We start from the raw sequence: 27,047 nt of genomic DNA, 5'->3' as shown, positions 1-27,047 counted from the left end.
GGCCATGCCCAGCGGGTACCACCCCAGGAAGAGCCCGGCTGCAGGACAGTAGCACAGGAGCAAGCGTGCGGGCAATGCGGGAGGTCACCTGCCGGCAGGGAGCCCAGGGTGGCCAGTGGGGGACCAGGGCCTGCTGTCCCCAGATGGACATGGCCCCCGCTCACTCCCCCCCGGAGCTTCTCCCACTGGACCAGCCCCCAGCCCGCTCCTCCGAGCCGTGGGACACAGGAACAAGGGTGGCCCGCCACCGGGAAGCCCTGCATCCACGCCTCGGGCACGTGGCCACGCGGGCCTCAACTGCTCGAGCACAGAACGGGGCGACCCTTTCCTTGAAGGTCTGCCTCTAGAGCAGCGGTGCTGGCGCCCAGCGCTCCCCACTTCCTGGGGCCTCACGGCGCCCACCAGAGGGTTGCCGCACGACAAGTCGACATCTCCCACATCGAGGGAGACAGGCCACAAGCTGGGCAGCAGGGGCTGTGGAGAGGAGCACGCTTCTGCCATGGCGCAGGGGCCTCACCAGCGACCCCGATGGTGCGAGACGGACTTCCCAAGAACATAAAGGGAACTTCCAGGCTGCTGAGGCCCCTGGGGGTTCCCACCCCATTTTTAGCCAGAGCACTGAGGCAGAGCTCTCCTCCCCCCAGGCCCTATTGTCTGATCGCAAATGTAACACCCACGGTTACTAATGATTCACCTCATCTGTCCGGGAGCCTGTCCAGGAAGCTGCCGAGGCCAGGACGGGCCCCTGACGCAGGAGCGGCCGCCTCAGGTATCCCAGCCGCTGGCACTGGCCCAAACGCAGCAACGGCAGGCGAGTCCGGACCACTGCCCACCCAGCAGGGACAGAGCCTCCCGACCGCTGCTCCTCTGCCAGCCATCCCTTCCCCGCACAGGGACACACGGGAGCCAGAGACTGCCCAGGACCAACTCGAGGAAGACAAGGGGCTGAGAACCTCAGGCACAACAGGCCTAGGGCAGCACCCAAGCCTGACAGGGTCAAGGACCACGCAGAGGGCGTGGACAGTGGCCTGGGTGTGGATCTTCCTGCAACGAACCAGGGCAGTGACCGCTAGCCCAGGGTCCAGGGAGAGCAACAGGGAGCTGTGTCCATGCTGGATCAGGTGGTGGGCAGGCCTTCCCACGTCCACACATATGTGAGCTGGGCAGCCTGAGCCAGCCTGAATAAGGTGGGCCAGGCTAGCTGGGCCAGGCCCAGCACAGCTTGAGTGGTCAGAGTTATGTGGAAAGGGTCCAACTATCCCAGTCTCGGCCGGGCCAGACTGGTCCCTCTGGCTCCGCTCACCTGTGTGGCACTGAGTGGACTGAGATGGGCCAGGCTGGGCTGATTTTGCAGGAGTAGGTGGGCTGGGGGAAGCTGGGGAGAGCTAACCTGGGCTGACCTTGGTGCACAAGTACCACAGGCAGGGGTTTGGGGGGCGACCCTGCCCTTGCATAGGACAGGCTTGGCCAGGCTAAGCACTTGTGGTTGAGCTGGGCTATCCTGAGCCAAGGGGATCTGACCAAGCTTGGGGCAGCGGGGGGGGGGGGGGGGGGGGGGGGAGCGGTACGGAGGCAGGAAGACCTGGGTCCGATGAAATGCTGTCCTCAGTGGGGGCTGTCCTGTCCTGGGCTGGGCTGGGCAGACCTGGATGGACAGGGCTTGGGCAGGCAGGTCTAATGAGCACATCTGATGCAGCCTGGGTGGGACTGTCTTGGGTTGGCTCACCGTGGCTCACCTAGCTGAGCTTGTCTGATGTGTGCAAAGCTGGGCTGGTCTAGGCTGGGCTGAAGTGGTCTTAGCTGGGCTGAACCAAGCTGAGCTGAATGGTCTGGTCTAGGCTGAACTTGGCCAAGTTGGGCTGAACTGGGCTGGGCTGCCCTGGGCTGAACCAAGCTGAGCTGGGCTGGGCTGGGCTGAGCTGGACTTAGCTGGGCTGAACTAGGCTGAGCTTAACTGGGCTGAGTTGGGCTGAGCTGGGCTGGGCTGGGCTGAGCTGAGTTGGGCTGGGCTGAGCTGGGCTGGGCTGGGCTGGGCTGGGCTGAACTGGGCTGAGCTGAGCTGACCTGAGCTGGGCTGGGCTGGGCTGAGCTGAGCTGGGCTGGGCTGGGCTGGGCTGGGCTGGAATGAGCTGGGTTGAGCTGGGTTGAGCTGGGCTGATCTCAACTGAGGTAGCTGAACTGGGCTTAGCTGGGCTGAGCTGGGCTGAGCTGGGGTGAGCTGAGCTGGGCTGGGATGAGCTGGACTGTGCTGGGCTGAACTTGGCTAAACTGGGCTGAATGGAGCTGGGTTGGGCTGAACCAGGCTGGGCTGGACTGAGCCAAACTGAGCAAAGCTGAGCTAAGCTGAACTGGCTGGAATGGGCTGGAATGGGCTGAGCTGAACCAAGCTAAGCTTGGCTAGGCTGAGCTGGGCTGGGCTGAGCTGACCTGAACTGGTCTGAACTGAACTGGACTGAGCTGTGCTGAACTGGGTTGAACCAGGCTGAACTGGGTTGTGGTAGGCTAAGCTGAACTGAGCTGAACTGGTCTGGTCTGGGCTGCTGGGTTGAACCAGGCTAAGGTGGCTGTGCTGGGCTGAGCTGGGCTGAACTGGGCTGGCTTGAGCTAAGTTAGGCTAAGCTGGGCAGGCTGAGCTGGGCTGGACTGAATTGGGCTGAGCTGGGCAAGACTATGCTGAACTAGGCTGAACTGGGCTGAATTGGGTTGGGCTGGGCTGGGCTGAGCTGAATAGGGCTGAGTTTGGTTGGGCTGAACTGGGCTAAACTCAGCTAGGATGGGCTGAGCTGAGCTGAACTGGGATTAGCTGGGTTGAACTGGGATTAGCTGAGCTGGTCTGCGCTGAGCTGGACTGAACTGGGTTGAGCTGAACTGGGCTGAACTGGAATGAGCTAGCTAAGTGGGTTGGGCTTGGCTGAGTGGAGCTCAGCTGAACTTGACTTAGCTGGGCTGGGTTGAGCTGATCTGAACTGAGCTGGGCTGAACTGGGCTGGGCTGGGCTGAAATGAACTGGATTTGGCTGGGCTGGGCTGAACTGAGTTGGATGGGGCTTAACTGGGCTGAGCTGAACTGGGCTGAACTCAGCTGAGGCTGAGTGGAGCTGAGCTGAACTGGGCTAGGCTGGGTGGGCTGAACTGAACTACACTGGGATAGGTTGAGCTGAGTTGGACTGGGCCAAACTGGTCTGATCTGGGCTGGCCTGAGCTTGGCTGAGCTGAACTGGGCTGTGCTGGGCTGCTGGGTTGAACCAGGCTAAGGTGGCTGTGCTGGGCTGAGCTGGGCTGAACTGGGCTGGCTTGAGCTAAGCTAGGCTAAGCTGGGCAGGCTGAGCTAGGCTGGACTGAATTGGGTTGAGCTGGGCAAGACTATGCTGAACTAGGCTGAATTGGGCTGAGCTGGGCTGAACTGGGCTGAATTGGGTTGGGCTGGGCTGAGCTGAATAGGGCTAAATTTGGTTGGGCTGAACTGGGCTAAACTCAGCTAGGATGGGCTGAGCTGGGCTGAACTGGGATTAGCTGGGCTGAACTGGGAATAGCTGGGCTGAACTGGGATTAGCTGGGCTGGGTTGGGCTGAGCTGGGTTTGCCTGAGTTGGACTGAGCTGTGCTGAGCTGAGCTGGGCTGGACTGAATTGTGCTGAGTTGGGCTGAGCTGGGCTGAGTTGAACTGGTCTGAGGTAGACTGGGCTGGGCTGAGCTGAGCTGAGCTCGGCTGAGCTGAGCTGGACTAGGCTGGACTGAACTGGGCTGAGTTCAACTGGGCTGGCCTGGGCTGGGCTGAACTAGGTTGAGCTGAACTAGGCTAAGCTGGGCTGGGCTGAGTTGAACTGGGCTGAGCTGAGCCGGGCTGGGCTGAGCTAGGCTGAGCCGGGCTGAGCTGGGCTGAGTTCATCTGGGATGGGCTAAGCTGGGCTAAACTGGGCTGGGCTGGGCTGGGCTGGGCTGAGCTGGGCTGAACTACGTTGAGCTGAACTAGGCTAAGCTGGGCTGGGCTGGGCTGGGCTGGGCTGGGCTGAGCTGAGCTGACCTGGGCTGAGCTGGGCTGAACTGGGCTGAGCTGAGCTGAGCTGGGCTGAGCTGGGCTGAGCTGGGCTGAACTGGGCTGAGCTGGGCTGAACTGGGCTGAGCTGAGCTGGGCTGAGCTGGGCTGAGCTGGGCTGAACTGGGCTGAGCTGGGCTATATTGGGTTGGGTTGGGCTAAAGTGGGTTCAGCTAGTTGGTTTGGTCTGCCTGAATCAGGCTTCAGCGAGTCAAGCAGGGTGTACTGTTCTGCTAGGTCCAGTGGCCAAGGTCAGTGAGGCTACATTGAGTGGGACTGAGCAAGTACGACAAGCCTGGCTGGCAGGCTGAGCCAAACAGAGCTGAAGGATTTTGGTGGAGTTTGTGGACTGAACTCAGATGAGTTAGCCTGCTCGAAATCGGGTCTCCTGGGCTGACGTGGGCCAGGCCGGACCAAGGCGGACTCCCGTGACCTGAGCTGGTCTGAATCAGCAGAGCTAGTGAGGCTGGGTGTGGAGCGGGTTAGTATCGCTGCTCTCGGCCGTCCTGACGCGAGGCCACGTGGACTGGTCGGTCTCACCGGACCGAGGGGGCAGCGTGGACGATGACCTGGGGTCTGGGCTCCGGGGAGGAGTCACCACCTGGGGGAGTGGGGGAGGACTGATCTGGGCTCTGCTATGAATGGGGCCTGTAGTCGGGCTCCCTGGAGCCTCCGCAGGTCAGGACACGAGTCAGACACCTCTGCTCCCCAAGAACCCCACGTTCCTGCCACTCAGGGCTGCGGGCAGGGCGTCCTGGCCAAAGGTAAGAACACCCCTGCTTCTGGCAGGGACACAGGGGTTCGTGGGAGGGCGTTGCTAGCAGACTCGGGGAACAAGAGTCCAAAATGAGCATCTGCCCCCTGAGGCTGGAGAAGGGGTCCCCGTGCGCCCCTCCCCCCGACCACCCCGCTCTGCCCCACACTTCTCCCCCTCAGACTCCGCCGGTCGGCACTGACACTGCCTCTGCCCCCACAGCCTCCATCCAGGCCCCCCTCGTCTTCCCCTTGGCCACCTGCTGCAAAGGCACCGTCGCCACTGCCCCGTCCGTGACACTGGGCTGCCTGGTCACGGGCTACTTCCCGATGCCGGTGACCGTGACCTGGGATGCGGGGTCCCTGAACAAGAGCGTCGTGACCCTCCCCGCCACCCTCCAGGAGACCTCTGGCCTCTACACCACCACCAGCCACGTGACCGTCTGGGGCGAGTGGGCCAAACAGAAGTTCACCTGCAGTGTGGCTCACGCGGAGTCCCCCACCATCAACAAGACCGTCAGTGGTGAGCCACGGTCGGGCTGGAGGGGGGGGCAGGCGTGGCGGGAGCGGCTAGGAGAGGAGGAAGGCGCCTGGGCGGGCACGTGGGTGTCGTGGGCTCAGGGGGCTGACGCCACGCTGCCACCTTCACCCCTAGCGTGTGCCATGAACTTCATTCCCCCCACCGTGAAGCTCTTCCACTCCTCGTGTGACCCCCTCGGGGACACCGGTAGCACCATCCAGCTCCTGTGCCTCATCTCCGGCTACGTCCCAGGTGACATGGAGGTCACCTGGCTGGTGGATGGGCAGAAGGCCACGAACATATTCCCATACACTGCCCCCAGCAGGCAGGAGGGCAAGGTGACCTCCACCCACAGCGAGCTCAACATCACGCAGGGTGAGTGGGTGTCCCAAAAGACCTACACTTGCCAGGTCACCTATCAAGGCTTCACCTTTGAGGACAACGCTCGCAAGTGCACAGGTATGGCTCCGCATCCCCTCCAACACCCAGATACGTGGGCTCAGAGGAGGGCCAAGCCACACCCTCACGCAGCACCTCCCACACACACCCCTGCAGAGTCTGACCCCCGAGGTGTGAGCACCTACCTGAGCCCGCCCAGCCCTCTTGACCTGTACGTCCACAAGTCGCCCAAGATCACCTGCCTGGTGGTGGACCTGGCCAACACAAAGGGCATGATCCTGACCTGGTCGCGGGAGAATGGGGAGTCTGTGCACCCAGACCCGATGGTCGAGAAGATTCAGTACAACGGGACAATCACCGTCACTTCCACCCTGCCTGTGGATGCCACTGACTGGGTTGAGGGGGAGACCTACCAATGCAAGGTGACCCATCCGGACCTGCCCAAGGACATCGTGCGCTCCATTGCCAAAGCCCCCGGTGAGCCGCGCAGGCCCCAGGGAGGGGAGGGGGGGCAAGTGGGCCTCCCGGGCTGCAGCCTGGGCTGACCCCACACCTGTCCACAGGCCGGCGTTTCCCCCCGGAGGTGTACGTGTTCCTGCCGCCCGAGGGGGAGCCGAAGACCAAGGACAAAGTCACTCTCACGTGCCTGATCCAGAACTTCTTTCCCCCGGACATCTCGGTGCAATGGCTTCAAAACGACAGCCCTGTTCGGACGGAACAGCAGGCCACCACGTGGCCCCACAAGGCCACCGGCCCCAGCCCAGCCTTCTTTGTCTTCAGTCGCCTTGAGGTCAGCCGGGCAGACTGGGAGCAGAGGGATGTGTTCACCTGCCAAGTGGTGCACGAGGCGCTGCCTGGCTCTAGGACGCTCAAGAAATCCGTGTCCAAAAACCCTGGTAAATGATGCCCACCCCTCCCCCCAGAGCTCCATCCTGCTGGGGCGGGGGAGGGGCCGGCCGGACCTGCCGGTCTGTTGTTGTCAATAAACACTGCAGTGCCTGCCTCAGAGTCCTGAGGGCACCCATTCTTGGGGGTGGGTGGGGCTGCCAGGCAGGGGTGTCTTGGCGCAGAGGAAGGGACCCCCAGAGGAGGGGGCAGATGGGGGTAGTCTGTCCACCGTCATCATCCATGCCCCAGGCCCCTCCCTGCCACTACGGGTCCTGCTCACTCAAAGGGGTCCCAAAAGCCACAGGATGGTCCCAGGGGAAGGACCACAGACACCTCAGGGAGCCCACAGCCCCTCCCTCTGCTGGAGGCCACAGAGGTCTCAGCCTCCACCCCCAGCCTCCTGCCGGGCCCTCTGGACACAGACAAGCCCCTGGATCCCCAGGCCAGCTGCACACACACAGGCCCTTTGATGGAGAAACGGGCCAAGTCAAACCCCCACTCAGGTACCTGCACTCAGAACAGCCCCTTCGCTGCCACCTCCTCACACACGAGAACCAGGGCCCAGACCGCTCGCACACCCGAGCCGAGGGGCTCTAACTGCCCCTGCCCTGCCTGCACACACGGTCACAACAGGCCAGGGTCAACACGAGTGCCCCATGTTGCCTCTCAGCCTCACTCCACCCTGGATCCATGCCGGGGATGCACCCGCCCAGACTCGCAGGCACGTTCCCGTGAGCCTCACAGCGAGTCCACAGCAGCTCCAACATCACCACCAGCCACAGGCACGCCACGTGGCGGACGTGTCGCACATGCTGACACGTGGCCTCCCACGGTCTGCTCTCTCGCCCGGGCCGCCCCCAAGCCCTTCTCTGTCATAGCTGGACCGCTGGATCCAACGTGGATGTGGAGAGGCCTCCCACCCCAAACTCCTCTCATGGCCCGGGCCTCCTCAGTCCAGCCCCTCCGTCAGCTGCACCCCATGGACAAACACACACACTGACACACGGACACGCGCACACCTACAGTGTGGGCTGTGTCCCCCGCTCCCGCTGGACCACGTCCCAGAACAGGCTGCTGGCCCTATCCCAGGGCTAGAGGCCGAGGGGGTCAGAGCCAGGGTCTAAGCCCATACAGCCCTAGACCCCCGGCTCCCGTCATGCTCACACACACACAAGCACCCACCATATCCATCTGGCCCACACGCTGCTGACACAAGCCCGGAAGCACTGGCTTGTGCAGTGCACACGGGAGCCTGAGGGCCACGCACAACAGCCTCACTCTGCAGAGCCTGTCAGGGGAGAGTGGGGCCAGGGCAGGAGGAGCCGGGAGACTGGGCCCAGTGTAGGAGCAGGTAGCAGCTCTGGGCCCCCTCAGGCCTGAACAAAGTCCACAGCACCGAGCCAACCCCTGAAAGCACCAGCTTCATTGACTCCTGGGGCTACCCCAGGTCCTGTGAGCTGGGCTACAGAGCTCAGACCCCTCAGGGCTTGGGGCAGGTGGCCATCCGTGTACAGTTCAGAAAGGTCCTTGTGGGCCAGCACTGGCGAAGCCCAGTGGGGACGGGGCTGGGGAGGCCTGGCGGGTGGCCGCAGGCTCTGCAGTGGGCAACAGAGCTGCTAGGGGTAGGGGTCAAGGGAGGGAAGGCCACTCCCACACAGCCACTGGCCAACTTGGGGGGCTTCCGCCCCCGCCCCAGAGGGGCAGCTGCAGAGCAGGAGGGACAAGGCGGTCTGCCTTCCAGCCACCAGCACACCAGCAGCAGCCGAGGCCAAGGCTTCTGTACTGTGTCCCCCTCCTGGGGCAGGTGGGGGAGGGGAGAGGAGGGACGGGCCTGCCATGGTCCCGCCCCCCGGCACGTGCGGAGGCTGGGCGTGGTCTTGTGTCCGCCTCCCCGGGTGGGGGGGGGGGGGCCGGGCCTGCCATGGCTCCGCCCTCCCCGGCATGTGCAGAGGCTGGGCCGGGAAGGCTGACTGGCCGGTGCCTGCAGAGCTGGAGCTCCAGGACCTGTGTGCGGACGCCGCTGAGAGCTACGAGCTGGACGAGCTGTGGACCAGCCTGCTGGTCTTCATCACCCTCTTCCTGCTCAGCGTGAGCTACGGAGCCGCCATCACCCTCTTCAAGGTGGGAGCACAGGGGTCCCTGTGCCAGGGAGGGGGCGGGGCGAGGTGGGGGGAGGCCTGCTCCCTCACGCTGTCCTCACGCGCGCCCTCCCCCAGGTGAAGTCGGTACTTGCCACCGTCCTGCAGAAGCCGCAGACCTTCCAGGACTACGCAAACATACAGGCAGCGAAGTAGCCGGGAGCCAGAGCAACGAGGGCTCGCTTCCCCCTCCCCCTCCCCATGTCTGAGGCAGTGTGCCTGCCCTGGGGTGGGGGGGGGGGGGGGTAAGCGCAGCACACAGGCATCCAGAAGGTTCCAGCTCAGCCCCAAGGTCCAAGGCACCGATGGGACCTGCCAATCACAGCCCCTACCCCGCCCACTTTGGGACAAGCCGCAGAAGATCATCGGTCTCTCGGCAAAGTGACCTGGTGTCAGGGCCACTCCTGTTCTGACCGAACAACCCCCAAAGCACGCTGAGGGGGAAGCCCGTGGCCCCGCCCACCGCTGAGTTCTGAGCCAAAAAAGGACTCCGAGCCCAAGCCCAGACTCAGCCCGACCTCCCTGCCACCAGGTCCAAGTGCCTGCCCCTGGGCCCAGCCTTCCCACCGGCCACTCGCAGCACCTGCCCCTGCAGAATGCAGGTCTGCGGGCAGGGCTCCCGGTGGGAGGAGGGGTCTCGCAGCAGAAGGAACTGCCCACGGGTCCTGGGCCAGCAGCTCCCACCCTGTCCACCCAGGCCCTATGTGACCTCTCACTCCTGGCTTGGCAACCCTCTTGCCCTGTTAACTTCATTTTGAGTTTCTTAGTAAAGTGCCTTCTTACAAATCCCTGTCACCTGAACACTTTTTGGGAGAGGTGCCTGCTGTCCTGCGGGGGTGGTGGGAGGCAGGTCTGCCCAAGGATGTAGACAAGAGGCCAGAGGGAATGGGCAGGGGGCAGTTCTGGGCCTGAAGGCCCAGGTGGCCAGCCAGCGGCTCCCTGCGAGAATCCCTCTGACGCCCCAGACACCCCAGCTCTGTCCCCATCACTCCTGCTCTGCTGACGTCAAGACTCACTGCCCCTTCCCATGCTAATGTGAACGCAACAGTCTCCCCGTGACAAACTCGCGGTAGCTACCTCTCTGGTCTGTGCAGAAGGCCACAGGAACATAGCAGCACAATCACCAAGGTCAGGGCCAGCATCAGCCTCCAGGGACCACCGGTCACCCACCCCAATCTGTCCACCCACTGAGCACACACAGACAGGACAATCCTCGGCCCCCATCCCACCAGCCAGCCTGGATGTCCCGGTGAGCTGAGCGAGACACAAAAGCAAACAAGCTGTCTGGGGCTGGCCACCGCCATCTTCGAGAAGAAACCTGATGAGCCTGGAAGGCAGGAGCCAAGATGCTGGTGAGACAGTCAGCTGACCAAGGACAGTGGTGGGCCTGAGGCTATGCCCCGCTCCTGAGAATAAAGAGGTGGTTTCCCTGGGTGGAGAGACCTTCCCACAAGAGTCTCTATGAAGTCCACTGGAAATTGGGGGAGAATACGTGAACACACACAATGAAAAGTAGGATTCCTTCATATACAAAATGTTTGGGAACCAATAAAAGGAAAGAAAGTGAGCAGTGGATCCTTCACAGAGAGGAAAAACCAAATGGCCAATGAGAAGACAATGTTTCAATAACTACAGAAGTTACACTAAAGAGGAAGCCAGAGGGGCACGGCCCTCTCAGCCCTGTCTGAGGGGGTGTGATTTGTTAGGACCATCGCTCAGGGCCCATGGCCGCATTCCCAGCGCCCGAATGCCCAGACCCTCTGGAAAAAGAGATTCTGCTCGTGGAGGTGGCCTTCCACAGAAAGCCTCCCATCCCTGTCCCATGTCCCACGGGCTCTGACACAAACCAGGAATGGAAATGAGTGACAGCAAGTGTGCAGCCTGGGGGCAGAAAACCCAGGATTGGGCAACTCTGAGATTCGTTCAGAGACACAGAGGATTTGGTCTAAATGGAACATCAGGGAAGCTGGGGGTGGGGGCTAAAACAGGTCAAGGCCACACCACAGCCCACCAGACACTCACATGCAGACACACACAGTCCCAGGAAACCAGGCCCCACACTGATAAAATAGAGGAGATATTCAGCTTTAAGGCTCTTCCTGAGTGCCCAGGAAGGCTCTACTTTGACCAAGGCCAGAACGACATGACCAGACTTCCCAGCAGGGGCTCCTTCTCTGCCCTGAGCACATGCCATACATCTGCTTCAGCGGCAAATAACCTGCAGGAAACATTGCAAACAGGAAGATAAGAGTAAGACCTCCCCACATTCCCATAAGGTTGGAGCCTGCAGCCTTGCACATACTGAAAACAGGACATGAGTCTGTGGCTTTCTGGAATGTTCTTCGTCATGAGTATCTGTAGCTCTTCGTGTGAGAAACCCCCACACTAAAGGTTGCTTCTGGAGCGAGTGTGGGTCCCAGCAGCTGCTTCACGTGGGCTCCAGTAAATCCTTTCTCCTTTTTCTCTAAAATTGTATAAAAGGGGTGCAGGGTGGTACGTGCCCTGTATTTTATATGCAGGTTCCAGGATGCAGTAGAGGCCACACCAAGTGTGGGAGGAAATACCTAGGCCATGGCACTGGGATAGCATGAAAAATTACAGATAGATTATAGATAGATAGAAAGATAGATAGATAGATGATATATAGGTAGATAGATAGATAGATAGATAGATAGATAGATAGATAAAGGTGGGTAGATAGACGATAGGTAGATAGACGATAGACTGATAGATGATGGTAGATAGATAGGCTGGTATAGATAGATTAGATAGATAGATAGATAGATAGATAGATAGATAAGGTAGGTAGATAGATGATTGATAGACAGATGATAGTTGACAGATAGATGATAGACTGATAGATGATGATGATGATGATAAATAGGCTGGTATAGATAGATAGATAGATAGATGATAGATAGGCTGGTATAGATAGGTAGAGAGAGAGAGAGAGATAAGCTGGTATAGATAAGTAAATAGATAGATAGATAGACTGATATATATATATGTAGATAGATAGACTGAAGATAGACTAATAGATGATAGATTAGATGGATGATGGATGGATAGATAGACTGATAGATGATAGATAAGATAGGGAGATAGATTGATAGATGATAGATTGATGATAGACTGATAGATGATGATGATAGATGATAGATAGACTAATAGATGATAGATAGATGACAGACTGATAGATGATGAAAGATGATAGATTAGATAGATAGATAGATAGATGATAGACTGATAGATGATGATAGATAGATGATAGATAACTGATAGACTGAAGATAGACTGATAGATGATAGATTAGATAGATGATAGATGGATGGATGGATAGATAAGGTAGGTAGGTAGATAGGCAGATAGATGATAGATAGATAGATAGATGATAGGTAAACTGATAGATGATGATAGAGTAAAATTTTAAGAAAGTTTTGCTATTTTGCACCAAGACCCACCCTCACCTGCAAGTTTCTCACATGCCACAGCCTAGGTCCTTCCTCCCACCTCCTGGGCTGGAGGCCCCCTGAGGGCAGAGCTGTCTTCTTTCTCTGACTTGTGGCCCAGATCCTGAGACCCACCCTATGGACCCCAGAACGGGGACAACAAGGGCTCGGCTCACATGGGCTCCCAGTGCTCATGGGCAGAATGCATGTCCCCCAAGCTTGGGAGGACAGAGTGCTGGTCACCAGTCAAGAGAGGCCTGCAGAGGCCAGTCGCACTGGGAGCACAGTCTGAGAGCAGGGTAGGAGAGGATCGTGCCAGCAGTAAGAGGTTGCATTCTCAGGGTCCCCTCTGTCCCTCCTTCTTTCCTTCTCTTATGAATCCACCACAGCAGGCTGAACAGTGGCCCCCCAAAGCTATGCCCACGGCCTAATCCCTGGAACCTGTGAATGTGACTTTGGGAAAAGGGTCTTTGCAGATGTGATTAAAGTTAAGGACCTTAAGATGAGATCGTCCAGGCCCCAAACCTGATGGCAGGTGACTTTACAAGAGGCAGAAGAGGAGAGACAGATGCAGAGACAGACGCAGAGAAGCCACGTGAAGACGGAAGCAGAGACGGAAGGACACAGCCACAACCCCAGGGGTGCTTGGGGCCCCAGGAGCTGGAAGAGACAGGAAGAATACCGCCTGGATCTCCAGAGCTGGGAGAGTAAATTTCTGTTGTTTGAAGACCCTCAGTCCATGGTCCTTGGTCACAGCAGCCATGGGATGCCCAGATGCCCAGCCAGCAGGCCTCAGCCAAGAGGAAGTCCCTCCTCCTTCAAGAAAAGCCCAAGGAGGCTAGTATCCAAAATCTATAAAGAACTCACCAAACTCCACACCTGAAAAATAAATAAGCCAATGAAGAAATGGGCAGAAAACATGAATAGACACTTCCTAAAGAAGACGTCCAGATGGCCAACAGGCACATGAAAAGATGCTCAACGTCGCTCCTCATCAGGGAAATACAAATCAAAACCACACTCAGATATCACCTCACGCCAGAGTGGCTAAAATGAACAAATCGGGAGACTATAGATGCTGGCGAGGATGTGGAGAAACAGGAACCCTCTTGCACCGTTGGTGGGCATGCAAACTGGTGCAGCCGCTCTGGGAAACAGTGTGGAGTTTCCTCAAAAAATTAAAAATAGATCTACCCTATGACCCAGCAATAGCACTGCTAGGAATTTACCCAAGGGATACAGGAGTGCTGATGCATAGGGGCATTTGAACCCCAATGTTTACAGCAGCACTTTCAACAATAGCCAAATTATGGAAAAAGCCTAAGTGTCCATCCACTGATGAACGGAGAAAGAAATTGTGGTTTATATACACAATGGAATACTACGTGGCAATGAGAAAGAATGAAATATGGCCTTTTGTAGCAACGTGGATGGAACTGGAGAGTGTTATGCTAAGTGAAATAAGTCATACAGAGAAAGGCAGTTACCATATGTTTTTACTCTTATGTGGATCCTGAGACACTTAACAGAAGACCATGCGGGAGGGGAAGGGGAAAAAAAGTTAGAGAGGGAGGGAGCCAAAGCATAAGAGACTCTTAAAAACTGAGAACAAACTGAGGGTTGATGGGGGGTGGGAGGGAGGGGAGGCGGGTGATGGGCATGGAGGAGGTCACCTGTTGGGAAGAACACTGGGTGTTGTATGGAAACCAACTTGACAGTAAATTTCATATTTAAAAAATAAACAAATAATAAAAAAAAAAGCCCAAGGAGTATTCCCTGGCTCTTTCCACCCCCAGTAGGACCCTCACGCTGGGCACAGCCCCTGACACATGGCAGGTGCTTGGTCAGTCTTCACAGAGTGCGTTTCAGACCTCTTTCCTGAGTCCAGGTCCTTCCACCCACGGATGGACAAGACCCTGATGTCGCATCTCAGGTCCAGGGACACCTCCTCTTTTGCCCTGTGTCCCAGGTTGTCTGTGTGCATGCTGCCCACGTGTGGGTGCCCAAGTTGAGGAGCAGGGAGGCTGAAGGAGAAGGTGGCCCACCGAGTCTGCCCGACCCGTGTCTCACTTTCCCTGCTCTCTGGGTCAGGGGCTGCTCAGGGGGGAACCCCAGTGCTTTGGACCCTCAGAGGGTGCACAGTCCAGGGATTCATGGGCACCTGCCTCAGGGACAGTCCCCTGCTCACAAGGGTATGCAGGGCTGGCAGGATGAATTATCCCTTATAGGTGATTCTGGGGGATCCTGGGGTTCATAACGAAACCCCCAGAGCTCCCTGGAGCCAGGCCACTGTGTGTCTGTGCCATCCTGGGCTCCCCTCCCTGCACCTGTCTCTCCTCTGCCTCTTGGCCTGCCCTGACTCCCCCTTCCTTGGGCCATCAGAGCCCATCAGGGGGAAAAAACATTGGCAGACATCTCCATCGAGCCTGAAGCTTGCTGCCACTCCCCCTGGTGGTGTCCTTCCTGGGAGTGGATCATTGGTTCTTGTGTGTGGCTCCAGAACCTTCTGTGCATGAAGAAGTGAATGATCAAACGGGCACAGACACAAGCTGGGCCCAACCTGCACCAGGGAGGGCTAGTCAGGACGCACAGAAGAGGCAACTCAGGAGCTCAGACAGCGGCAGGAGAGCCCTGGCTCTAGAGGGTGGGCTGGGGAGCTGGCCCTACCCACAGAACTCCAGGCTCCCAGACAGGGACAGCCCCCATGCCCTCACCCCAGCCATACCCTGGGGCCCCAGCTGTTTGAGGGCTGTTCTAGGAAGGGTGGCCACGATCACAGCCAGGCTGGAGTGGCTCTTCACGCTCATACCCTCCCCTGTAGCCAGAAGGTCTGCCGAGGCCTGCTGGCTTGCCAGGGGTTACTCTGGGAAAGCCCTGTCCCTCCAGGCCCCACCCCTGCAGGCCTTCACTCCACCTCCACCTCTGAGACCATCTCTACCCCAGTGTCCCTGAGCCCTCCCTGTGTCTATTGCAGCCTTTGCCTCCTTGCCTCTCAGCCCCCAGCCAGCCACATGGAGCCGTGACCCCACCAGGCCACCCGACTTTGCACCCACATGACCCCAGGCCAGAGTCAGCCTCCCGGGGGTCGTACCGGCCAGGCCGCACACACCTGGCTCCACCACAGCCAGACCACAGACCAGACATGACGTGGAGGCGAGCAGCCACCACTGGTGGGACAGGAAGTGGGCAAATGACCCCATCTGTGGGCCAGACACAGTCACGCAGCCCCTCCCGGCCCACCCCTCACAACCTCAGCCCACCGACAACACTAATGGCCCAGAGTAGGGCAGGTGGTTGCTGAGACCCTGCGGCCATCAGGTGGGAATGCAGGAGACCCAGGCCTTCATCCTCAACTTCAATGCTCTTGGGAGGCAGATGGACATACAGCCCTGGGCCACCTGGCTGAGGGAAGCCTGAGCCTCTCAGATGCAGTGGACCCTCCAGCAGCCTTGAGCATGTGGGTCCAGATGTGGCTCAGGCGTCCTCACTTCAGTCAGCCCGTCCTGACCCTGCTGTGCCCTAGAGGATGGAGAACAGGCACCAGGACAGAGAGCAGATGGAGAAAGGAGGGTCGGCATGACGCCCCAGATCACAGGGCCGAGCTGTAACAGGCAGCTAGCTAGGTGAATGTGGGCTGGGCTGGGCTGAACTGTTCTGGGCTGGGCTGGGCTGAACTGGGCTGTTCTGGACTGAACTGGGCTGAACTGGGCTGAACTGGGCTGAGCTGGGCTGGGCTGAACTGGGCTAAACTGGGCTGAGCTGGTCTGTTCTGGACTGAACTGGGCTGAACTGAGCTGGGCTTGGCTGGGCTGAACTGGGCTGAGCTGAGCTGAACGGGGCTGAGCTGGGCTGGGCTGAGCTGGGCTGAGCTGGGCTGGGCTGAACTGGGCTGAACTGAGCTGACTTGAGCTGAGCTGGGCTGAACTGGGCTGAACTGAGCTGACCTGGGCTGAGCTGGGCTGAACTGGGCTGAACTGAGCTGGGCTGGGCTGAGCTGGGCTGGACTGGGCTGAGCTGGGCTGAACTGGGCTGAGCTGAGCTGGGCTGAACTGGGCTGAACTGGGCTGAGCTGGTCTGTTCTGGACTGAACTGGGCTGAACTGAGCTGGGCTTGGCTGGGCTTGGCTGGGCTGAACTGGGCTGAACTGGGCTGGAATGGGCTGAGCTGAGTTGAACTGGGCTGAATTGGGCTGAACTGAGCTGAGCTGAACTAGGCTGAGCTGAGTTGAACTGGGCTGAACTGAGCTGACCTGGGCTGAGCTGGGCTGAGCTGGGCTGAGCTGAGCTGGGCTGAGCTGGGCTGAGCTGAGCTGGGCTGAGCTGGGCTGAGATGGGCTGAGCTGAGCTGGGCTGAGCTAGGCTGGGCTGAACTGGGCTGAACTGAGCTGACTTGGGCTGAGCTGGGCTGAACTGGGCTGAGCTGGGCTGGGCTGAACTGGGCTGAACTGAGCTGACCTGGGCTGAGCTGGGCTGAACTGGGCTGAGCTGGGCTGAGCTGGGCTGAGCTAGGCTGAGCTGAGTTGAACTGGGCTGAGCTGGGCTGAGCTGGGCTGAGCTGAGCTGAGTTAAACTGGGCTGAACTGGGCTGAACTGGGCTGAGCTGGGCTGGGCTGGGCTAGGTTGAGCTAAACCAGGCTGGGCTAGGCTGAGTTGAACTGGGCTGAGCTGGGCTAAGCTGAGCTGGGCTGGGCTGAGCTGAGCTGAGCTGAGCTGGGCTAGGTTGAGCTAAACTGGGCTGGGCTGGGCTGAGTTGAACTGGGCTGAGCTGGGATGAACTGGGCTGAACTGGGCTGAGCTGGGCTGGGCTGGGCTAGGTTGAGCTAAACCAGGCTGGGCTGAGCTGAGTTGAACTGGGCTGAGCTGGGCTGAGCTGGGCTGGGCTGGGCTGAGCTGGGCTGGGCTGGGTTGAGCTGAGCTGAGCTGAGCTGGGCTGAGCTGAGCTGGGCTAGGTTGAGCTAAACCGGTCTGGGCTGGGCTGAGTTGAACTAGGCTGAGCTGGGATGAACTGGGCTGAACTGGGCTGAGCTGGGCTGGGCTGGGCTAGGTTGAGCTAAACCGGGCTGGGCTAGGCTGAGCTTAGCTGGGTTGCACTGGGCTGAGCTGGGCTGGGCTGAGCTGGGCTGAGCTGGGCTGAGCTGGGCTGGACTGGACTAAACTGTTCTGGGCTGAGCTGAGCTGAGCTGAGCTGAGCTGGGCTGAGCTGAGCTGGGCTGAGCTGGGCTGAAGTGGGCTGAACTTGGCTGAGCTAAAGCAGGCTGGGCTGGGCTGGGATGAGCTGAGCTGGTTTGCCCTGGGCTGAGCTCGGTTGGGCTGAGCTGAACTGTTCTGGGCTGGGCTGAGCTGAGCTGGGCTGAGCTGGGCTGGGCTAAGCTGAGCTCAGCTGAGCTGCGCTGAGTTGAACTGGACTGAGCTGGGCTGGGTTGGGCTGAGATTACCTGGGCTGAACTGGGCTTAACTGGGCTGAGCTGAGCTGGGTTGAGCTGAGCTGGGCTAGGCTGAACTAAACCAGGCTGGGCTGGGCTGGGCTGGGCTGAGCTTAGCTGGGTTGCACTGGGCTGAGCTGGGCTGGGCTGGGCTGAGCTGAGCTGAGCTGGGCTGAGCTGAGCTGGGCTGAGCTGGGCTGAGCTGGGCTGAGCTGGGCTGAGCTGAGCCGGGCTGAACTGGGCTGAACTGGGCTGAGCTGGGCTGAGCTGGGCTGAGCTGGGCTAAGCTGAGCTGAGCTGAGTTGAACTGGGCTGAGCTGAGCTGAGCTGGGCTGAGCTGAGCTGGGCTGAACTGGGCTGAGCTAAACCGGGCTGGGCTGGGCTGAGCTTAGCTGGCTTGCCCTGGGCTGAGCTGGGTTGGGCTGAGCTAAGCTGAGCTGAGCTGGATTGCACTGGGCTGAGCTGAGCCAGGCTGAACTGGGCTGAGCTGGGCTGAGCTGGGCTGGGCTGGGCTAAGCTGAGCTGAGCTGAGCTGCACTGAGTGGAACTGGACTGAGCTGGGCTGGGCTGGGCTGGGCTGGGCTGAGCTGAGCTGGGCTGAGCTGGGCTTAACTGGGCTGAGCTGAGCTGGGCTGGGCTGAACTGGGCTGGGCTGAACTGGGCTGAACTGAGCTGACCTGGGCTGAGCTGGGCTGAACTGGGCTGAACTGAGCTGACCTGGGCCGAGCTGGGCTGAGCTGGGCTGAGCTGAGTTGAACTGGGCTGAACTGAGCTGAGCTGGGCTCAGCTGGGCTCAGCTGAGTTGAACTGGGCTGAGCTGGGCTGAGCTGAGTTGAACTGGGCTGAGCTGGGCTGAACTTGGCTGAGCTGGACTGAACTGGGCTGAACTGAGCTGACCTGGGCTGAGCTGAGTTGAATTGAGCTGACCTGGGCTGAGCTGGGCTTAGCTGGGCTGAGCTGGGCTGAGCTGGGTTGACCTGGACTGAGCTGGCCTGAACTGGGCTGGGCTAGGGTGCAAGGGAAGGTGTTGTTTGGGTTAGTGTCAGCCCCCAGAGATCTGGTCTCCAGCCAGGCTGGCCCCTGTGTTCCTCGGGGATGCATGAGGGCCATGCTACTTCCTTTGCAGCCATGATCCCCTCTCTCCTCACCAGTCCTTGAAGGAAATTGGTCCTGTATGAGCAGATCATGCCTTGTGTTCTTGACTTTTCCAGCAGGGATATCCCAGGACTGAGTTGGAATTAGGCCTCTGACCTCCAAAACTTCATAGGCCACAGAGGTCAACTGTCACTGATCTGGAGGCTGCGGGTGGGTGGGTGGATGGGGACCCTGACTGGTTGGTGGGAAGGGGGTCCCAGAGGAACAGACCTCATCTCCTGCCCTGTGCCACCTCTTACCTGGCAACTGGCCCTGGTGCAGACTCGCTTCAAGCCTGGACTGCTCTGCCTGTGCCCCCGCTCTGGGCCCACCTGTCATGATCCCCAAAGCCCAACAGAGAGCGTGTCTGTGCCCACTGCACAGATGGGAAGCTGAAAGTCCAGCAGCGCGTGCGGACTCAGCCAGTGAGTGGGAGAGCCGTGTTCAATAACCACGAATCCCGTCTGGGAGTGGCCTGTGCCCGAGGCCTTCTCCCAGGAACATGTCCAGGTCCTCGTGCTAGAACCCTGACAAGCACGTTCAGAAACAGTGCAGGAGGACCCAGGCAGCCGGTTCCGACCCCAGGTCCATGGCACGTGAGCTGAATGACCTCAGGGCTGTCACTAACCCTCTCTGTGCCAGATTCCTCCAGTGTAAAGGAGAAACGGGCATCATCCCGGGCTCGTGAGGCCGTCACGGGTCCAGGCAGCATGCGGGCCCACCGCCTCACAGAGCGTCCTGTGTTGCAGAGCCCAAAACCAGCCCCCGTGTCTTCCCGCTGAGCCTCAAGACCAGTGACCCAGCCGGGCAAGTGGTCATTGCCTGCCTGGTGCAAGGGTTCTTCCCGCCGGAGCCCGTGACAGTGACTTGGAGCCCCAGCAAGGAAGGCGCGTCCATCCGGAACTTCCCCGCGGTGAAGTCTGCTTCTGGGAACCTGTACACCACGAGCAGCCAGCTGACCCTGCCGGCCAGCCAGTGCCCCGATGGCACGTCCCTGCAATGCCACGTGGAGCACTACTCCGTCACCAGCCCGGCCGTGTCTGTGCCCTGCAGAGGTCAGAGGGCAGGCTGGGGCGGGGCGGGGGCCACCACATTCTCACCCTGACCCGCCACCTGGAACTCCCCTGGGACGAGAGTGGGCTGCCGGGCCCAGCTCCCGGCGAGTGGCCGAGACAGGCACCCGGGAAGGAGCTGGAGGGAGTCGGAGGGGAGGTGGGCAGAGGGGCTCACTGACCTGCTCAACCTTCCCCCCAGTTCCAGATGACTGCCCCCCTCCTGAGTGTTCCCCGTGCAATGAACCCCACCTGTCACTACACAAGCCCGCCCTCGAGGACCTGCTTCTGGGCTCCAATGCCAGCATCACGTGCACACTGAGCGGCCTGAAAAACCCCAAGGGTGCCCTGTTTTCCTGGACACCCTCGGGGGGGAAGGAGGCCATCCAGAAGCCCCCGGAGCGTGACTCCTGTGGCTGCTACAGTGTGTCCAGTGTCCTTCCAGGCTGCGCTGAGCCATGGAACCGTGGGGAGAACTTCTCCTGCACCGCCACCCATCCCGAGCTCAAGACGCCAAAAACTGACACCATCTCCAAAGTCCTAGGTGGGCCCAGACCCTGACCGTGAGGTGCCATTGGGCAACTCCTTGGCCTGCCTTCTCCCTCAAGCCCCTGGGCTTAGAGGCTCCCACCCACATTTTACTAGAGGACACTGAGGCTTGGGGTGCCCAGACCCCCCACCCGGCTCTCTGCCCTGCGGGGAACCCTTTCCCGAGGACACTGAGGCTTGGGGTGCCCAGACCCCCCACCCGGCTCTCTGCCCTGCGGGGAACACTTTCCCGAGGACACTGAGGCTTGGGGTGCCCAGACCCCCCACCTGGCTCTCTGCTCTCTGGGGAACACTTTCCCGAGGACACTGAGGCTTGGGGTGCCCAGACCCCCCACCTGGCTCTCTGCCCTCTGGGGAACACATTCCCGAGGACACTGAGGCTTGGGGTGCCCAGACCTCCCACCCGGCTCTCTGCCCTGCGGGGAACCCTTTCCCAAGGACACTGAGGCTTGGGGTGCCCAGACCCCCCACCTGGCTCTCTGCCCTCTGGGGAACACTTTCCCGAGGACACTGAGGCTTGGGGTGCCCAGACCCCCCACCTGGCTCTCTGCCCTGCGGGGAACCCTTTCCCGAGGACACTGAGGCTTGGGGTGCCCAGACCCCCCACCCGGCTCTCTGCCCTGCGGGGAACCCTTTCCCGAGGACACTGAGGCTTGGGGTGCCCAGACCCTTAACCCAGCTTTCTGCCCTCCAGAGAACACTTTCCGGCCCCAGGTCCACCTGCTGCCGCCGCCGTCGGAAGAGCTGGCCCTCAATGAGCTGGTGTCGCTGACGTGCCTCGTGCGAGGCTTCAGCCCCGAGGACGTGCTGGTACGATGGCTGCAAGGATCCCAGGAGCTGTCCCGGGAGAAGTACCTGACCTGGGGCCCCCTGCAGGAGCCCGACCAGAGCGTCCCCACCTTTGCCACGACCAGCGTGCTGCGAGTGTCGGCCGAGGACTGGAAGCAGGGGGAGAAGTTCTCCTGCATGGTGGGTCACGAGGCCCTGCCCCTGGCCTTCACCCAGAAGACCATCGACCGCCTGGCGGGTAAACCCACCCACGTCAACGTGTCTGTGGTCATGTCGGATGTGGAAGGCGTCTGCTATTGAACTGCCCACCTGCCCCTCCCTGAATAAACTCCGTACTGGCCCAAAGCAGCCCCACGCTTCCTTCAGGCTGCCTGTCTGTCCATATTCAGGGTCTGCGGCCAGGGCACGGCAGGGCCCGCAGCGGGGAGGGTGACTGCTGCCCTGACCCTTTGGGGCCTCACTTTCCTTGCTCGGCCTTCACACCCGTGTGTGTGTGTGTGTGTGTGTGTGTGTGTGAGCACATGGTCCACAGCAAGGCAAGCTGGGAGCCAAACCCGAGGTCGACAGTCAGCGAGGTGGGCACAGCCCAGTGGGTCCTGAGCAGCGGGCACCACGCAAGTCCTCAGTGGGCAGGTGACGTGGTCTTGGATCTCAGAAAAGGCCTCTAGGGGCAGCTGTGAGGGACGAGAGGGAGGCAGGAGAGCAGGTGGCCGGTGAGGAGGCTGGTGTCACCATCAGGGGCCACGGCAGGAATGAGGGGAGGGCAGGATCCTAGGGACTCGCACCACAGGTGGTGAAACGTACACGGTTGTGGGACGGCCTCACTGATGCACCCAGCGAGGGAGCCACCCTGCACCAAACGACTCTGTAGGCAGCACACACATGCCCCAGGCTCACACTCACGCGCACACACACACGTCTAGATGCAGGAAGCTCACAGCCCAGACCCGGGTCCACGAAGGCAAGGGGGGGAGGGGGTGTTCCCTGCCCAAGATTCCCCACCTTGCCTGTGTGCTCCCCGGGCACAGCTCAGGGCCCAGTTCCACAGACCCTCCCAGGCAGCCCCTGCTCCCTGCCTGACCCCCGGATTCAGGTCTCCCATCTCTTCCTGGACCCGAGTATGGATATGGCAAGGGCAGGCCGGGGAGGGGTGAGGAGAGACAGCTCCCACCAGGGCCCCTCTGCAGCTGCTGCTGCGGGAGGCCCCGGCAGGAAGACAGAGCTTAGAGGCCCTACCGTGGCCACCGTGGGACACCTGGAGGCATAGCTCCCACAAGGGGGCAGCGGGGCCCCTGCTCTCATCTCAGACACCTGCTGGGCTTCCCCACGGGACCTGGCCTCTGGCCTCCTGCCACTGCTCCCAGAGCCAAAGTGAGCTGGGGATGCCACCCACATGGCCACTGCTCCCCTCTCAAAAGTCTGGCCACCAAGGGAGCCAGTGCCTGGCCCAGAGAAAGAACTTCCTAAAGAGATGGGGGAGAGGAAGAGTCAATAGATGAGGGGGACAGCAGACAGACAGCAGACAGTCAGGCAGACACAACACAGGACATGTTATGGAAGGAAGGATGGACAGACAGGTGGATGGTAGGAAGGAGAGGGACGGACCGACGGATGGAAGGATGGATGACTGGATGTGTCAGCATGTGACAAGCAGATCCAAATCCCACTTAACACAGAAGGTCTGTGCCCTAAGACCCTGAAGACAGCCCATGCTGGTGGCCTTCGCCTGGGCCTCCCTCAAACTCCTTGTAGCCTATCAGCCACATTCCCTGGGAAAGCAGCATGCCCTCAGACCCAGAGCCCTGTCTCACCCCGGAGCATCCGAGGGTGGCATGTCTGGTCCTCTCTGACCCCACCCAGGGCCCAGGCCCAGGCCAAGCCAAGAACATAGGGCTTGCTGAGGGCTTGCTGAGCACACAGACGGGGCGGGCGTCCAGGAGGCCTTGGGCTTGAGCTCCATTTAGAGCAGCAGAACTCTGGCCCTGCCAGGTCTCTCTCCCCAAGGTCCTGCCAGGACTCCCTCAGACATGGGGGGCCTTGGGCATCTGAAAAACTGCAAGGGTCCCAGCCCCTTCCCTGGGCACCTGTCACCCCATCCTCCCTGAGGCAGCCCCAGTCCTGCGAGAGGGCACCCCACTGTCCCGACCCCGAGGGCGCGTGGAAGGGAAGGCCTGGGCTCGCGCCCACCTGTGCAGGCATGGGTCTGGCAGACTCTCAGTGTCTTGCAGATTTCCGGGAGCCACTTCCCTGGCTGGTGCTGGACGTACCGCAGGAGGACCTGGAGGAAGACGCCCCAGGAGCCAGCCTGTGGCCCACCACGGTCACCTTGCTCACCCTCTTCCTACTGAGTCTCTTCTACAGCACAGCGCTGACCGTGACAAGTGTGCGGGGCCCAACCGACAGCAGAGAGGGCCCCCAGTACTGAGCAGAAGCCAGCCAGGCACACAGGTGGGGTGAGGAGGCAGAGGGGTGGGCTGACAGGGACAGGGGGCTCGGCCACCAGAGCATCTGCCTACTCCACACCCTTGGGGTTGGGGGGGGGGTGGTCTGGCCTCCCAGGGAGGTGATCCCCTCACAGACACTGAGGATGTGGGCGGTCCTGGGGCCGGGGCTTCAATGTCCCCCAGCAGGCTCTGGGAGTTAGGTTCCCTGGGTGAAGTCATTGTAGGATTCAATCTGTCTCCCCTGAGGCAGGCCAGGGCTGGGACAGGGCACTGGCAAGGAACTCCCTTGGACCCTGACCCCACTGTGTTTGCAGGGAGGAGGCTGGACGAGCTTCTGGGAAGCCCAGCTGGATGTCAGAGCTCAGTGCTGCTCAGAAACTGCCCGCCCACCCCCACACACAGGCCGTGCTGGCACAATAAACTGATCCCAAAGGCAAAGGTTCTCAGTCTCTGAATGAGAGGAGGGAAAAGAGAGGTACAGAGGTTTGGGGTAAGGGGACACCTCCCTCAAGGCCCAGGGTGAGGGTCCTTCACCTAGAACCCACCTGATCTGATCCTCCATAAGGCACAGGCACAGGACAAGAACTGTCCTTCACCAAGGACAGTATGAAGCAAGACCCCTGCCAAGAACAGCACCCAGCACCCTGGTCTTGGTCACTGGGCCCTTGTCCTGGTCACTGAGCCCAAGTCATGATTCACTGAGACCTGGTCATGATCACTGAGGCCCTGGTCCTCATCACTGAGCCCTGGTCCTGGTCACTGAGCTCTAGTCCTGATCACTGGCCCCTATAGGGTCCTTGTGACTTAGCCCTGGTCCTCATCACTAAGACCTGGTCCTCATCATTGGGCCCTAGTCCTGATCACTGTGACCTGGTCCTGGTCACTGAGCCCTGGTTCTGGTCACGAGCCCTAGTTATGATCACTGGTCCCTAGTCCTGGTCACTAAGACCTAGTCCTGATCACTGAGACCTGGCTATGATCACTGGGCCTTGGTCCTGATCACTGAGACCTGGTCTTGCTCACTGAGCTCTGGTCCTGATCACTGACCCCTAGTCCTTGTGACTGAGCTTTGGTCCCTGTCACTGGGTCCTGGTTCTGGTCACTGGGCCCTGATTCTGTTCACTGAACCTTGGACCTAATCACTAAGCCATGGTCCTGGCCACTGAGCCTGGGTCCTAATCATTGTGCCTGGCCCTTGTCACTGAGCCCTAGTCCTGACATTGTACCCTGGTACTCATCACTCAGCCCTGGTCTAGTCACTGTGGCCTGATCTAATCACCGTGTCCCTGTCATGATTATTTTATTCTGATCACTTATCCATGGTCCTCAACACTGAACCCTGTTCCTGATCACTGGTCCCTGGTCTGATGACTGAGTTCTAGTCCTGATCACTGAGCCTGGTCTTCTTGGTCACTGAGCCTGGTCCTGATCAGTGAGCCCTGGTCCTGGTCACTGAACCCTGGCCTTGGTCACTGAGCCTTGGTCCTAGTCACTAAGCCTGGTCCTGGTCACTGAGCCTGGTCTTCTTGGTCACTGAGCCTGGTCCTGATCACTGAGCCCTGGTCCTGGTCACTGAGCCCTGGCCTTGGTCGCTGAGCCTGGTCCTGATCACTGAGCCTGGTCTTGGTCACTAAGCCTGAGCTTTGTCCTAGTCACCGAGCCCTCGTCCTGGTCACTGAGCCCTGGTCTTGATCACTGAGCCCTGGTCCTGGTCACTGAGCCCTGGTCCTGGATCACTGAGCCCTGGTCCTAGTCACTGAGTCTTGTCTGGTCACTGAGCCCTCATCCTGATCACTGAGCCCTGGTCCTGGTCACTGAGGCTTGGTCTTGGTCACTGAATCTGGTCCTGGTGACTGAGCCTGTTCCATACCACTGAGTCCTGGTCCTGGTCACTGAGTCTTGTCTGGTCACTGAGCCCTCATCCTGATCACTGAGCCCTGGTCCTGATCACTGAGCCCTGGTACTGGTCACTGAGCCCTGGTCTTGGTCACTGAGCCTGGGCCTGATCACTGAGCCTGGGCCTTATCACTCTGCCCTGGTCCTGGTCACTGAGCCCTGGCCTTGGTCACTGAGCCCTCATCCTGATCACTGAGCCCTGGTCCTGGTCACTGAGCCCTGGTCCTGGTCAGTCACTGAGTCTTGTCTGGTCACTGAGCCCTCATCCTGATCACTGAGCCTTGGTCTTGGTCACTGAATCTGGTCCTGGTGACTGAGCCTGTTCCATACCACTGAGCCCTGGTCCTGGTCACTGAGTCTTGTCTGGTCACTGAGCCCTCATCCTGATCACTGAGCCCTGGTCCTGGTCACTGAGCCCTGGTTTTGGTCACTGAACCTGGGCCTGGTCACTGAGTCTGGGCCTGGTCACTCTGCCCTGGTCCTGGTCACTGAGCCTGGTCTTGGTCCCTGAGCCTGGTCCTGGTCACTAATTCCAATTCCTGGTCACTGACCCTGCTCCTGGTCACTCTGCCCTGATCCTGTCACTAATCCCAATTCTGGGTCACTGAGCCCTGGACCTAAAAACTGAGTCCTAGTGTTCATTACATGGTCAGGTCCTGAGTTAGTGGCCATTTATTCTGAGTTGGAGCCCTTGTTCATGGCCTGCATCACACTTAGATCCTGACTTCTATTCCCATGCTTTGGGTTCTTAGTCCTGACCCTCATCAGAGTGCCTGCCTGGTAGAGAGGGAGCCTCCCAGGTGATCCAAGACCCTCTTGGTCTGGGCACTAGATGGAGGGCGAGGTGATGACCCCATGTCTGGCCTCATCTTTTCCAGGGCCCAGATGGCATGAGGCAGAGCCCCCGTCCATGAGGGTCCCCGATACAGGGGAAGGGAGGAGGCGATGGTGTTTGTGTTCTCTTGTTTTTCTCTTTCTTCTCAGGCTTCACCTGCTGAACACCCAAAATAGTCCTAGGGGAGGCTGAGTCATTGTGAGTGCGGCCCAGGCCAGGTGTCCCAGCCAGAGACTGCTATTCTGAGAATCAGGCCCGAAAACAGAGATCTGGCCAGATGGCCCTGGGGCCTGGGGCCTGGGCAAGGGTCTGGAGGCTGTGGTGGCAGAGAAGTCCCCAAGACCTGCAGAACACTCCAGCCCCCACCACACGTGGGCCCGCATCAGGCCAGAATCAGTCAGGGTCTATCCAGGGTCAGCTGGGATCACCTTGGACAGCCAGTGTCAGTCTAGAATCAGCCAGGATCAGCCAGGGTCAAACAGGGTCAGCCCGGGGTCAGCCTAGGCGTTGGCAGGATCTGAACAGGTTCTTCTGACATCCGCAGGTCAGTAGGGCTCTCACCGGCCACAGGACTCAGCGGCATGCAGCCTCTAAGGCTTCTGAGGGTTGTGCCCACAAAACAGCCAGGCCAGGTGGGACCCTGGCCTTAGAGTCTGACATTGACCTCTGCTGGCCCTGCACCCACACACCCCTCCCTCTGTCATGCTTCCTCTGTGTTAGGCCTCACAGGCAGCGATAGACTGTG

The 27,047-nt window shown here is 60.0% G+C and overlaps 2 gene segments (V, D, J or C); both read left to right on the top strand.

Moving 5' to 3' along the window:
* Window positions 1-4,198: 4,198 nt before the first annotated feature.
* LOC102949149 lies at window positions 4,199-9,493 on the top strand. The segment is given in 7 exon segments: window positions 4,199-4,515; window positions 5,011-5,310; window positions 5,443-5,766; window positions 5,863-6,183; window positions 6,270-6,602; window positions 8,582-8,715; window positions 8,811-9,493. Coding segments are annotated over 6 exon segments (1,383 nt in total).
* Window positions 9,494-15,323: 5,830 nt separating this feature from the next.
* On the top strand, window positions 15,324-21,427 carry LOC107180560. The segment is given in 4 exon segments: window positions 15,324-15,351; window positions 19,487-19,792; window positions 19,992-20,333; window positions 21,033-21,427. Coding segments are annotated over 4 exon segments (1,071 nt in total).
* Window positions 21,428-27,047: the final 5,620 nt, after the last annotated feature.

Source organism: Panthera tigris, chromosome B3 (assembly GCF_018350195.1).
Source record: "Panthera tigris isolate Pti1 chromosome B3, P.tigris_Pti1_mat1.1, whole genome shotgun sequence".
NCBI classification, from domain to species: domain Eukaryota; kingdom Metazoa; phylum Chordata; class Mammalia; order Carnivora; family Felidae; genus Panthera; species Panthera tigris.
This window is presented reverse-complemented; position numbering and strand designations above follow the sequence as displayed.